Source organism: Phoxinus phoxinus (genome assembly GCF_949152265.1).
Source record: "Phoxinus phoxinus genome assembly, chromosome: 8".
Lineage (NCBI taxonomy): Eukaryota > Metazoa > Chordata > Actinopteri > Cypriniformes > Leuciscidae > Phoxinus > Phoxinus phoxinus.
In genome coordinates, this window is record NC_136883.1 from 10,441,493 (window position 1) to 10,455,401 (window position 13,909).

At 44.1% G+C, this 13,909-nt stretch overlaps 1 protein-coding gene across 1 annotated transcript in view; it reads left to right on the plus strand.

The window, feature by feature from the left end:
- kiaa1549lb (KIAA1549-like b) overlaps window positions 1-13,909 on the plus strand; it is a 163,359-nt gene that overhangs the window by 119,583 nt on the left and 29,867 nt on the right. Inside the window, exons 15-16 of the mRNA XM_079621652.1 lie at window positions 10,992-11,116; window positions 11,572-11,801. Coding sequence (XP_079477778.1) covers window positions 10,992-11,116; window positions 11,572-11,801 — 355 coding nt within the window. The remainder of the gene's footprint in view (window positions 1-10,991; window positions 11,117-11,571; window positions 11,802-13,909) is intronic.

The window sequence follows — 13,909 nt, forward strand, 5'->3', positions numbered from 1 at the left end:
CAAAAATAACACAAAATAAGACTTTATTCCGCATTGTATTCTCTCCCGGGTATGTTGTCAATCCTTCACAGTTACGCTGATGGCGTAAGACGCTGATGACGTGTATTTCTGGTGCGCCCGAGCTTCGTTTACAGTCTGAGGGAAACGCACGCTGTAAAAGTGTCTCATCCGCGACATGCACATTTACGCACCATTAAAAAAATGATATCCACGCAAACAATGTAGAATAGCTTGAATATAAGCGTGCGTCTCCCTCAGACTGTAAACGAAGCTCGGGCGCACCAGATAACACGTCATCAGCGTCTTCCGTCAGCAGCGTCACTGCGGAGTCCTGAACGCAGATTCACAACAGACCCGGGAGAGAATACAATGCGGAATAAAGTCTTATTTTGTTTTATTTTTGGACCAAAAAGTATTTTCGATGCTTCAAAAACTTCTAACTAACCCACTGATGTCACATGGACTACTTTGATGATCTTTTTATTACCTTTATGGACATGGCCAGTATACTGTATATACAGTTTCAATGGAGGGACAGAATGCTCTCGGACTAAATCTAAAATATCTTAAACTGTGTTCCGAAGATGAACGGCGGTCTTACGGGCTTAGAACGACATGAGGGTGAGTCATTAATGACATTATTTTCATTTTTGGGTGAACTAACCCTTTAAGTGTTAAAATAGTTTTGTAACCTTTCCAGCCATATGAGCATCAACAATTTTATTCAGAGTTCTTCAGAAATCTCTTTTGACCGAGGCATGGCATACTTACATCTGAAGAGAAAACCAGGGCTGATGTTCTTTCTGTGCTTACCTTACTCCTGATATTTATCTGATTAATTGAAACATCTCCATAATTACCTCTTTAAATAAACCGATAATCCATACAGAAATAAGCACAAATGTTAGAGCATGTCAGAACACCTCCAGGACCCAGAAAACACCTCAGACCCCAGAGGGTTAAAATGCATAATGTTGCTTATTCTTTTTTATTTATTTTTACAGTTAAAATTAAATTAAATTAAAAATCCACTGCTGTGGATGTTGTTTACTTCATTGATGTGTTTACTGTGTTAATTTGAACTGAGGATTGGGAGTAGGATTCAGTATTCGGTTTCGGCAGAATCTTAACCAGTGGATTTGGTATTCGGCCGAACCCCAAAAATGTGGATTCGGTGCATCCCTAGTTATGATAGTAACCGAGTAGTTCCCTTTCGAATGGTCACTTCGTATTGCGTAGCTATACGCAGTGGGGACGCCATGCAAAACGCCTCACTATAAGTAGCTGGTTGCCTACTGCAGCTCAGGACCCCTGAGCTCACAGAACAACCCAGAACCCAAGTACATATAATGACCAGACCGGACACTATATATCATATTATATATATATATAATGTCAGAACTTAACCAACATAATGTACAAATAGGACTGGACACTGTCTATCAGTATGGGGAAAATACAACCGGCCAAAGGCGGGTTTTATAATAATGTATATGTGATTGTGCACAGTGACATAATTTGTAGACAAGACCAGACACCGTCAGGCCTTAATCATACCAAAAATACCTTTGCCTGTAGGGAAGGTACCTCCATATTATAAAACTTCATAAATGTGGAAGACGAGGACCAGCCAGCCGCATCACAAATATCCTGAATGGGAAACCCAGAGGACCAAGCCAAAGACGAGGCCATGCCTCTAGTTGAATGAGCCTTGATACCTATAGGGAAAACCTGACCCACTGAGGTATATGCCATAGATATGGCATCTACTATCCATTTAGACAGTATTTGCTTAGTATGGATAACCCTTAGATCGGCCACCAAAGCAGACAAAGAGCTGTTCTGATTGTCTGAAAGATGCAGAACGCTCCAGATAGATTCTCAGTGCTCTGACAGGGCAGAGCAGATTAACCTCCCCATCCTCGGCAGAAGGGGGAAGGGCTAATAACGTGATTACCTGTGCTCTAAACGGCGTTGAGAGCACTTTGGGTACATAGCCATGTCTGGGTTTAAGGATGACCTTGCAGTCCTCCAATCCAAACTCCAAACATGAAGGGCTCACGGAGAGAGCCTGCAGATCTCCCACTCGCTTGATAGATGCCAGTGCCATCAGGAGAGCAGTCTTTAGCGAGAGAGGTTTAAGATCAACCGACTGGAGCGGTTTCAAAGGTGGACTTTTCAGGGCCCTAAGAACCGTGGAGAGGTCCCAAGATGGCACGGATGAAGGTCTGGAGGGGTTCATCCTCCTAGCTCCTTTTAGAAACTGTACCACCATGTCGTTTCTTCCTATTGATTGTCCAGCCACTGGAGCATGATGAGCTGCAATGGCTGCCACATACACTTTGAGCGTGGATGGGGAAGGCCCGTGTCCAACAGCTCTTGCAGGAAGGAAAGTATCACAGATTCCTCACATGACCCTGGATCAAAGAGTTTTTCCAAGCACCAGCTGGAAAACCCCGACCACTTCTGAGCATAAAGGCGCCTGGTAGGCGGGGCTCTAGCCTCAGTAATCGTGTTCAAGACATTCTCAGGAAGGTCCCTGGCACCCGTTTAGGGGCCAGACATGGAGGCATATAATGCCAGGGATTTGCGCTGCTCTCAGAGAACTCAGATTGGTCTGTGCCCACAAGAGGAGGTCTCTCGCTATGGCGTACAGGTTGCCCGACCTGATGCCTCCCTGGCGATTTATGTAAGCCACCACTGACGTGTTGTCCGTGCGGACTAAGACATGGTGCCCTCTGAGGTTTGACAGACATGCTTTGAGGGCCAAACAAACTTCTTTCATTTCCAGACAGTTGATATGTAAGCTCTGCTCCGTGCTTGTCCAGAGGCCGGAGGCAGGCTTGCCCTCGTGCAGTGCTCCCTAACCTTGGTTGGATGCGTCTGTAAAAACATCTTTCCTCCTGGAAACTACTCCCATGGTTACACCCTCTTGGTACCAGTGCTAAGCCCGCCGATTCACCATGATACGCAGGCTGCCTGACTGCCATGCATGGGTCGGCACTCTGCGTTTGAGCCAGTGCTGCAGTTGGCGCATGCACAGTAATCCCATACGGAGTACTGAAGATGCTGCTGCAATGACACGAGAAGTTTCTGAAATTTCATCATTATAGAGTCGATAACTGTGCTCAGAAAGACCACGCTCTGGCTGGGGTTCAGTTTGCTCTTGGTTACATTGATATTGAGACCCAGACATTTCAAATGGCCGAGAATCAAATCTCTGTGTGACAGTAGCTTGGCTTTCGACTGTGCCAGGACCAGCCAGTTGTTGAGATAATTTAGCATGCGCACTCCCTGATGTCTCAGGGAAGAGAGCGCTGCATCCATGCACTTTTTCAAGGGATAGACCGAACAGCAGAACGGTGTATTGATAAGCCTGACCCTCCAAGGCGAATCTCAAGAATGGCCTGTGACAAAGATTTATCTGAATGTGAAAGTATGCATCTTTCAGATCCATCGTAACAAACCAATTTGAATTTGCGTGAGGATATGTTTGGTAGTTAACATTTTGAAAGACCGTCTCATGAGAGCCTTGTTCAAATGTCTCAAATCTAGTATGGGTCTGAGACTGCCGTCTTTTTTCGGGACTAGAAAATAGCGGCTGTAGAAACCCGATTGTTTTAGCGTGGGGGGGACTAGCTCTCTCGCCCCTTTTGCTAACAGATTCTGTATTTCGGCGTGAAGCACGTGACCCATGTTGCTTCTCACCGAAGTCTCGACAACCGCCTGAAACTTTGGGGGTCTGCGAGCGAATTGGAGCGAGTATCCTCGCTTTATAATGTTTTTGATCCAACTCGACGCATCGGGGATGGCTTGCCAGGCCATCGCCCGTGTGGCTAGGGTTTGACACACAGATTGGGATGGGTCGCCTAACAGACCTGATACCCTTATATTGGGATTTGTGCACACACCGTATACCACATTTACTCGCCTTAGTTCCAAAGTGCTGCGAGAAACCCTGTAATACGTTAACATGCCGGACACCTATTCAGCCTGTTGTTCTGTGTGCTATTGTGTAGTTGAATAACTTGCCTTTCCAGATTAAATGTCTGTTCTTGGTCATGGATTTTGTTAAATCAATTTCTAAATAAATTGACTTATAGTCTTATAGTCCAGTGCGACTTATATATGTTTTTTTCCTCTTCATGGCGCATTTTTTGACTGATGCGACTTATTCTACGGAGCGACTTATAGTCCGGAAAATACGGTACTGAGTATTGAACTGACTGTACAGGCTTTTGCCTGGGGAGAAGTCAGTGTAACAACTGGTAGGGGGCCGCCTAGTGAAGGGGGAACGTGAACCTGTGTGTTGTGATTGTGAAACATACTCTTTTTGTGCTTTATTTAGGTGGCCGTAAAAACAGCGTTTGTTTGTAGAAGCGCACGCAATGCAGTGACCCTGTTTAAAAATAGTAAAACCTCCAGCCGCCTGAGCTGAACAGGGAGCTGTGAGAAGTGTTGCGGGTCTTTTTTAGGGTGGTCCGGCTAGCGCGAGACACGAGCCCTCTCTTTTTGCCCTCGACGCTAGGAGGACTTCGGTGGCCCAGCGTCTGGGCCCTGGCGGCGGGGCGGCGGGCAGCGATTCGCTGGTCCGCAGGGCGGGGCTGAGAGACCTGCTTCGCTGGATGAGGCGAAGGCGGGACGGACTTGGGCCTGCTTGAAGCGGAGCTGGAGCCTTCACCGCCGGGACGAAGAGGCCGGAGCTGGATACAGGGGCGTCGAGGAACATTTTTCTGTCCGCGTCTTTAAAGTTTGGTATTTTACACTTAAAGCACTGTTTTCAGATTGTTTCTAATGAAGTAGAACGGTTAAGATTGAAATTTGGACACATGCTTCTGGCCCGAGAATTTTCGGTTTCTGTGGTAGCACCCCACATTCCCCAATTGGGAGCCTTTGAGGCAAAATCATTCTGCCCAGACATATTTTACAGTACCTTTGTGAACCTTCCATACCAATCATCCTCATTAGCAACATATGTATATCAGTCTGCGTCAGTTCAGCAAGTAGTAAGATTATGGATACATCTGTTCTTCTTTTATCATGGGCAGAGTGATGTGTGTAGTAGTCTCCCAAATTAGTGAAAGTATAAATCCTTTAGTTTAAACTGTCATGTGAGTAACCTGTTAATCTTTCTATTGTGTTTGTTCTAAGAATTGACATGACTTTCTTTTCCTCTCCTGAATTCTTCCACAACTCAACACTTTATTAATCATTATAAATTATAAAACATAGTATACACTACATTAAGGTCATTCTAAGATAACATTTTACCTGAGTGAACCAAGTCTGTCAATCTCTAAGATATCGATATGATATTGTGCATATCATGACTCTGAATTTGCTCCACCTAAATCTATAGCCATGATTTGATTATATGCATCCTAAATGTATACGATTAAATTGTATTTTCACAATGGTTGCATAATTTTAAAAAGTATCTTTATTGGAAATGATGCACAAGTTCTATTCACAAGTGATATTTACCTTTACACATAACATATTTTATCTCCGAGCTCTTTACTGACACAATTACTTTCATACTAAATTTCGTCCAGCAGTGATCAGCAGTGACCATCCAAAATTATCAATGTTGTCCCCTCAAGCACAGGGCCCATTGCGGTCTCAGTTGTTGCACCGCCCTGGTTTGGGTGCAGTGTGAGGTTTTTGGGGTGTTTCCCTGCATGGTAAATGGGGTTTTATAGAACCTTTTTCCCAAATGACCATCCTCAGCTGGAAAAGAGGAATGGAGCTCATGAATATTAATGAGACCCTCTCTGACATGATCCAGTCTGTCACTTTGGCTACCAGCATCACTGGGGAGCAACAGGGTCACATGCACATTTTTGCAGACACACGCATCCCCAAAGACATACAAAATTGAACAGATAAAGGCATAACCTTTTGATGCCTAATTTAACTATTTTATAACATTTTGCTTGACATAAAACACATATATTCAACTGAATTTGAAGACTGGCCTGGATCACACATTGACTTTCAATATACAACCCTCAAATCGACATGCACACATAAATAAACACATCCCTCCCAATAACAATAAACAGTAAAGTGATATATGTTCAAGTTCCCTTTCAGTCTGAACGTCACGTCAGAATATTCGACAAATTGGGATCTATGAAATGTGCAACTTGGTCCTTGCGTACATCCAATGGGAGGTGTGCACATCTCTTGGACGGTCTCTTCTGAGCATTCAGAGGGCTTTTTGATGTCACTGTCTGTGTTGCTGGGCTCCCTTTGCCTGGATTTGGTCGTCCTCTCTTTGGAGTTTGAACTGTTGTGTTTATCAGGATGAGAGAGGAGGCTAGCTGTGCCTGAAACTCTCTTCTGTTCATTGTCTCTTTGTTAGACATCTTGAGAGATTGGCAGTCCCGCTTGTAGAGGAGCCAGGCATTGACCACAGCTCGGATGATGGTGTGCCAGAAGATGTGCATGTACCAGCGACGGGATTTGATGGGGAACTTATATTTGGCTGTAAATGAGTCCAACAAATCCACACCTCCCATGTACTTGTTGTAGGAACCAACAATGTAACTTCAATGTATGTTCTGTTGGCTTTGTCCCAGCGTTGAATCTTCTGTAAAGGTTCAGGTCCAGCAAAGGATGACACAAGTGTGACGGCCATGTTGTCATACCATTTGACTGCACAGATGTTGTGATTCCCCTCCCCTTCTTCTTCAAGCTCTTCTCAGCTTCAATGTTACAGTTAGGTAGGCGCACCTGCCTGGCTGTTCCCACATAATGAATTCCCCGATCAAGGGGAATTCACTAATAATGGAACACAGGTGAAGTAGTTGTCTGCATACATTTTGTAGTTCTGACATTCTGGAAGTGTGGAAGCAAGTTTCATCACAACATCACCTGACAATCCAAGTTCAGATTTGGCTCATATTCCATTGACACTGCCTTGGTAGACATTGAAGTCAGCTTGACAGTCCATGGGTGGTTGGTTTTCTTTGTCCACTTGTTGACAGACATCTTCATCTGAGATCTCATTCACTAGCAGATGAAGCGGAGCGTGAACATAGAAATGGTAGTGTTTCCGAAGATTATTACGCATCTGCAGGTGATAGAACAAGTACGATATTGGACCGCCTGGGTCTGGGAGAATGTTCTGCCTTATCAGGCGTCGACACCCGTGTCACCTGTTGTCTGATGCTGGACTGTGTTGATGGCTGGGGGACATCAAAATGACCTATAAATATTATTTTACTATCTAAAAAACAGAAACAGCACAAACAAACAAAAATTACAGCACAAACAAAGTAAAAATGATTGAGGCTATTTTGCAGACGTTTTGCATTTGGGTTGGGGGCGGGGCCAACTTCACGCAGTGATTGACAGGGCAGGGTGGGCACATGATCGGCTCAGAATGCATTTTCAAATTGCACATTGAATTTTGCTACATTCATTGCGGGACACGAATGGAAATGCAATTAAGAAAAAATAACATTTAAATTGCAATTTTGCTACAGTTTTTGTTTGAACATATTAAACATATCTACTCATTTCTGTAATACATTTTGATTTTAATTTAGCAAATTTTAAAGCGTTAAAATATGTATTCAATTTACATATTAAAACTAGTGTATGAAATGGCAAATGTAAATTATATAATTTCATTTTCATTTTCATTTTGCACCAAACGTTGCACAAATGATTGGAAAATAAAAATTTAAATACAGAAATGCATTGCCATTTTACATATTGCATTGCCATTTTGCATATTACATTTCAAAATAAATTTGCTACCCATAAGCTTCCATAGCTCAAACGTGCAGCCGTTGAGCTCGGATGACAACCAGTGTTCCCAGGAGAGTGGCAGCTCAATCCAGACGCTTTGGGGCCACTCAGGTAGACCTGTTTGCTTCTCCGGACACGTCCCACTGCCAGTTGTTTCACTCCCTGACCGAGGGTCACCCTCAGCACAGACACGCTGGCACACAGCTGGCTCTGGGGCCTACGCAAGTATGCGTTTCCCCAAGTGAGCCTTCTCGCATAGACACTGTTCAAAGTCAGGGAGGACGAGGAGCAGATCTTGCTAGTTACTCCTTATTCGCCCAGCTGGACCTGGTTCCCAAAACTCATGCTCCTCGCGAATCGTCCTGGTGCATTCCTCTGAGGAAGGACTTGCTTTTTCACAGAGGGAGCACCTTATGGCACCCGCATCCGGACCTCTGAAACCTCCACGTGTCATCTCTGGACGGGACGCTTTGGACTTAGGTGACCTACCCCCTGCGGTAGTAGACAACATCACTTCAGCATGAGCGCCCTCTACGAGGCACACTTACGCTCTGAAGTGGAACCTGTTCGTCGAGTGGTCCTCTTCTCACTCAGAAGACCCTCAGAGATGCCCAGTCAGAGCTGTGCTTTCCTTCCTACAACAAGGCCTGGAGCAAAGGCTGTCTTCCTCCACACTGAAAGCATATGTCGCAGCTATCGCTGCACATCATGATACAATAGATGGTAAATCCCTGGGTAAACAAGTACTGATCACCAAGTTCCTAAGGGCCGCGATAAGTCTAAATCCTCCACTGCCCTTGGAGGAGGCAGACCCAACCCTTGCTTTTCTTCAAACGCTAAGCTTCAGGACCTCCAGCTCTTTGTCTGTTGCAGAGGCCAGCGGAAGGGAAAGGCTGTCTCCAAGTAGAGGTTGGCCCACATAGTGGATGCCATCGTCTTGGACTATCAGTCCCAAGGCGACCCGGGTACTATTATGTCTTGATATAACCTGACAGCTCGTCTCACCAACGAGTGAGCTCAGTCGGTGCTGAATTGCCTGAACTCACTGAGAGTTTAAATATTCAATTTAATGAATCAATCAATATTACTATTGATTAGCATTACCAAACATGGACGTTTTATTATTATTTTAATTTAATACTGTGAAGCTGCTTTGATACAATCTGTATTGTGAAAAGCGCTATACAAATATTCTTGACTTGACTTGACTTGACTGAGAAGCTCTCTAGCTTCAGTCAAGAGGACAGGGGACCTGCAGGCATTTTCGATCGACGGATCGTGCCTGGAATTGGGACAGCATCATCTCACGTAATATATGTGATATGTGCCCCTGATATGTGCCCATGGTTCCCAACATGCCTTTCAGGCACCAGGTGGTAAACCTGCAAGCGCTGTCCTTGGAGGAGGCAGACCCAGTCCTTGCTTTGCTCTGTCCCGACCGCGCTTTGCGCCTGTACGTGGACCGAACACTGAGCGTCAGGACCTCAGATCAGCTCTTTGCCTTTTATGGAGGCCAGCAGAAGGGAATGGCTGTCTCCAAGCAGAGTCTGGCTCACTGGATAGTGAATGCCATCATCTTGGCTTATTAGTCCCAAGGTGACCCGTGCCCCTAGGGGTGAGAGCCCACTCGACCAGGAGTGTTGCTTCTTCCTGGGCACTGGCACATGGCACCCCGCTGACAGATATCTGTAGAGCTGTGGACTGGGTAAAATCTAACACGCTTGCGAGATTGAACCAGTGTCCTCCCGTGTACTTGCTACCAGTAGCCGGTCATTCCCCTCTTAATGACCTGGATATGTGCTCTCATTCTGCTCCACTGGAGAGTTCCCCTGCTTAGCGAACCTTGGTGGAGTTCCTCCAACACCCCCTGCAGTCAGATGTGGCAGAGATGTCCGACGCCAAGCCTATCACTGGTAAGTACTCCCCACTGGTTGACCCCTGTGTTAGGCTAGGTGCCCATATGTTGTGATTCCCCTATGAGTGATATAATTTGTGGATGGTTCCCCCCATGGTACGGCTTCCCTATCGGCGAGACCATGTCTTTTCCTTGGCAGAGTCCGTTCTACCATCTCTGTCTTGTATTGTCTCCCCCCTAACTGGGCTGGAGCTACCCCAGATACTTCCATATGTTGCACTGCACCCTTGGCCAGTCAATATGTGTAATGTCCACATGACACCTCTCTACAGGAAGGATGTGGCTTCCGCAGGATTCCCTTCCCCTTGCGAAGGCCACACTTTCCCAGTGTTATCCAATAGGCTCACTGAGTGGGTTAGATGGATTGACACTCTCTGTGTAAAACCCTGTCCTTTTGTCCTCCCCCAATAGGTTCGGGAGATCTGGCGGCTTATGCAGGGCACTGGAAGGGGCAACAATAGTGTTGATTTATTAGGGATCCCAATTAGTCAGTACGTTGAAAAATTTAAATAGATGAAACACTTATTTTGTCTAGTGAAAAGGATACTTTTTTGTATTGTAGAAACACAATTGAAAATATGCTGACATGTTTTAAAAGAAGTGCACTTTTGATGATGTGTTGTGATATTAGCCAACACAAATCAAAATCTGTCTCATAGTTTAAAGCAACTGGTCTCCAAAAATGTAATTCTGTTATAATTGACCTATATCCACAAAAAAAAAAAGTGTGTGTGTTTTAGACATTATCAGTGCTTGACAGATGTGGCTACTATGAACTGTGATATTGATCTATGAAGTATAAATACCAATATAAGTGAATGATCATAGAATTAAAATTTTTGTATGGTGAACTATTATTTTAAAAGAAAATGGGCTGTAAGATCCATTCCACAGATACTTGTTATTCTGCTCACATTGAGTGTAATTCTTTATAGTTTGGACAAAATGTAAAATTGTGCTTATCCTTCAGTATTTTTTCCCACTTTCATATGAATACCTATATTTGTATATGAAATATATATTCTTATCATTTATATTCTCTCAGAAGTGGACATCTATAAACTAATCGGTCTTGATAAATGGACCGAGTTAATTCAAATCAAAAGTTACGCTGAAATCTTAGGCTTAGACTTTTTCCCATTTTAAATAGGAAATGAGAGCAAAGGGAAATAATTAATTTTCTGCAAGTGATAGTTAGCCAGAGCTGCTGTCACAATCAGGAAGCGAATTTGTCTATATTCTGCTTGTATAATCTGATGTAGTTCTTTGCCAGCTTGTTGCTGCCATACAAATCTAAAGTTTTTGTTTTTGGCAGATCAGTATGATAGTTCTTCAGGATCACTTCAGCTCATTTCCATAAAACCAATGGCAGCTCCACCCACCTACTCGCACCCTGCATCCTCCGACCGCAGTCAGGACTCTGCCATATTAAATGGAGAGGTAAGACTTGATTTTATTAGAGACAGTCTCAGACGGCAACCACTGACAGACCACAGTCTGTTGACTGACCTTCTGATGCATTTTACACACAAAAAAGGGCTGTGGATATGAAATTTGCAGAATTGCTTATTGGCTGACTGCTATTCAATTTCTGCATGTCAGGGCCCACATGTTTTACACAGACTGGCAGGAAATAAGCCTCTGCAAGACTATACAGACTGCATTTAACATATAGGCATAGGCTAGTCAACAAAACATGTATTCTTATTATATCTCAATGGACACTCTCGCTTGCTTAATTTATCAAATTTGGGTTTCAAAGAAACCTGATACAGATTTCTTTTAGAAAACCACTTTACCTATGGGAAATCAATTTGAGACATATTTTTAATTGATGTTTTTTTTTTTTTTAATTTGCCAGTCCACCTTCTCTCTTTCTCTCTCTGTGTATACAGGTGAATTTGGCTCTGAAACAGAAATCAGACATTGAGCACTACAGGAATAAGCTAAGACTGAAGGCTAAGAGGAAGGGATATTATGACTTCCCTTCTGCTGAGGGGAAAGGCATCACTAAAGACCTGAGTCAGCGACACAGGTACAGCCACGACAGGCCTTCACACCCTCACAGCAGAGCTCTGGAACAGGAGGATGACAGAGGCTCCACGTTTGTGAAGTATCGCATGAGGTGAGTGATTTTGTTTGAATGGGAGCTTGTATTTTTAAACAAGATAAGGTTGTTTGTGTACTTAAATAGTTACCGTATGACACCGTCTCTCAGATTTGTCGATCTACACAAATTGTATCTCTATTAATTGTATTGAATGTGTACTTTATACTTAAGTTTATATTGAATTACATGCCCCCAATCTAATCCTGGCTTAATCTAAGTCTGTGAAACTAGGCCTGTATTTTTTAACTCTTTGCACAGTTTTGAAAAGTTTGCAATAATGTACAATTAAAAAGTTTTAATTTTAAATAATTATGTTTTAATGATTTTTTGCATGATTTATGTCTGACAAACCACAACTGTAACTGAGGGAGGTAATCAACAAAGATGAAGGCTAAATAACAGCTTGTCTACAAGCAAACACGAACAACAACCGACAACTTAGGGTGTACTCACACTAGGCACGGTTGCCATGAACCGGGCCCGAGTACGATTGTCCCCCCTCCCCACTCCCCCTCTGGCCTGCACTCACATAGGGTTTCAGCATTCGTGCCGGAGCACGCTTACGTCATTATGATGAGACGGTTTCGGGATAAACAGAGCGGCGCTCTCTGAACACAATGGAGTCCATCGCTCTGTTTTCTTTGTGGATAATTTTGTGTCGTTTGGTCCACGGTGGTCCACAGCCCTCTCACAGCCTGTTGTTAAACAGATGTGTCGCCTTAGTGGCGCGAAAATTTTCACGTAATCGTGCTGCTCGTATGAGGAGGTTTGCAAGGTACCAGCTGAAGTGCAGCAAGGACTTTGCAGCTTTGATTACGGACTACAGTTCCCATTACACGCGTCCTGTTCCGTGCTCCAGCACGGTTAGCGCTCACACTGCATGCGAACCGCGCCCGAGTCCAACTGAACCGTGTTCTGGCCCACCTCTTCCAAGCGGGCCAGGGCCGGCTAATCGAGCCGCGCCCGGGCACGGTTCAGAGCACTCACACTAGTCAAACGAACCGCGCTTTGGTGGTCAAGCGCACTCGGGCACGGTTCAAACTGGCTAGTGTGAGTACACCCTTAAGGGTGAAACAGACGGTGCATCCAAATTCGCATACTATCCGTCCTAAATAGTACTAACTACAGACATGGAGGATGTGCGAGTCGGGCGGTTATGTAGAGTAGAGTGCGGATCTGGCCGCATTTTTCTGTCCGAGCCCGGCACACGTCCGATAGAGCAGTAACCGAACCCGACTCAAGCCCGACAGGCATTAATATATTTTTGTCCGAGCCCGACTCGAGCCAGACACAGTTAAAATCTAATTCTCTCATACTAATGACACGTGCACGTATGTTTGTGTGGAAAGCCCGCTTTTATTAAGCAACTGTAGGAAGGCATTCGGAAATGTCAACAGATGAGCGCATCAGCGCACACGGGGCAACACGCGCACATTAATACAGGCACATTTCGTTGTCACAGCTACATAAGCAAATTTCCGCATGCACAAAGACGGATGTTAGGGTAATATTTAAAATTTATTTTAATCACAAAAACGAAAAATGTGGAAGATGCGCACATTTGAATTGTAACGTGCTGATCTACCGGCGTCACACGAGTTGGCATGCGCTTGATCATGTCTCAAATCGTTAAAAAATGTGAACGTCTGGGAGAAAGAGAAGAGCAGATATAGATAGATCTGAATAAGAGTGACGACGCGAAAGAGAGCTTTATTCGGTATGTTTTTCTGTGCGAACACACACACACACACGAGCGCGCGACCCGAAGCGTGCAGTCTTGCACATAGACAGCGCGCTGCGCGCAAGGACTGAATTGAGCTCTCTTTCGCGTCTGAATGAACAAATACACACAACATTATGTCTAAATGTCCGTTTTGGAGAGTATTCAAGTAAACACAGTCGGTTATGTCTTTACAGAACGTACAGTGCATCCGTGCAATTGGATCTGCACACTCGGTCTTAAAGTGATAAACCTAATGCCTTCTGTACACTTAATATTGATACAAAACAAAATAAAAAGAGAAAATTCACTGCTCTTTAATATCTTTAATAAGGATTAATTATATTTAATTTATACAAATAAATATATCTGAACAATCAAATAATACTTTACATACATTTTT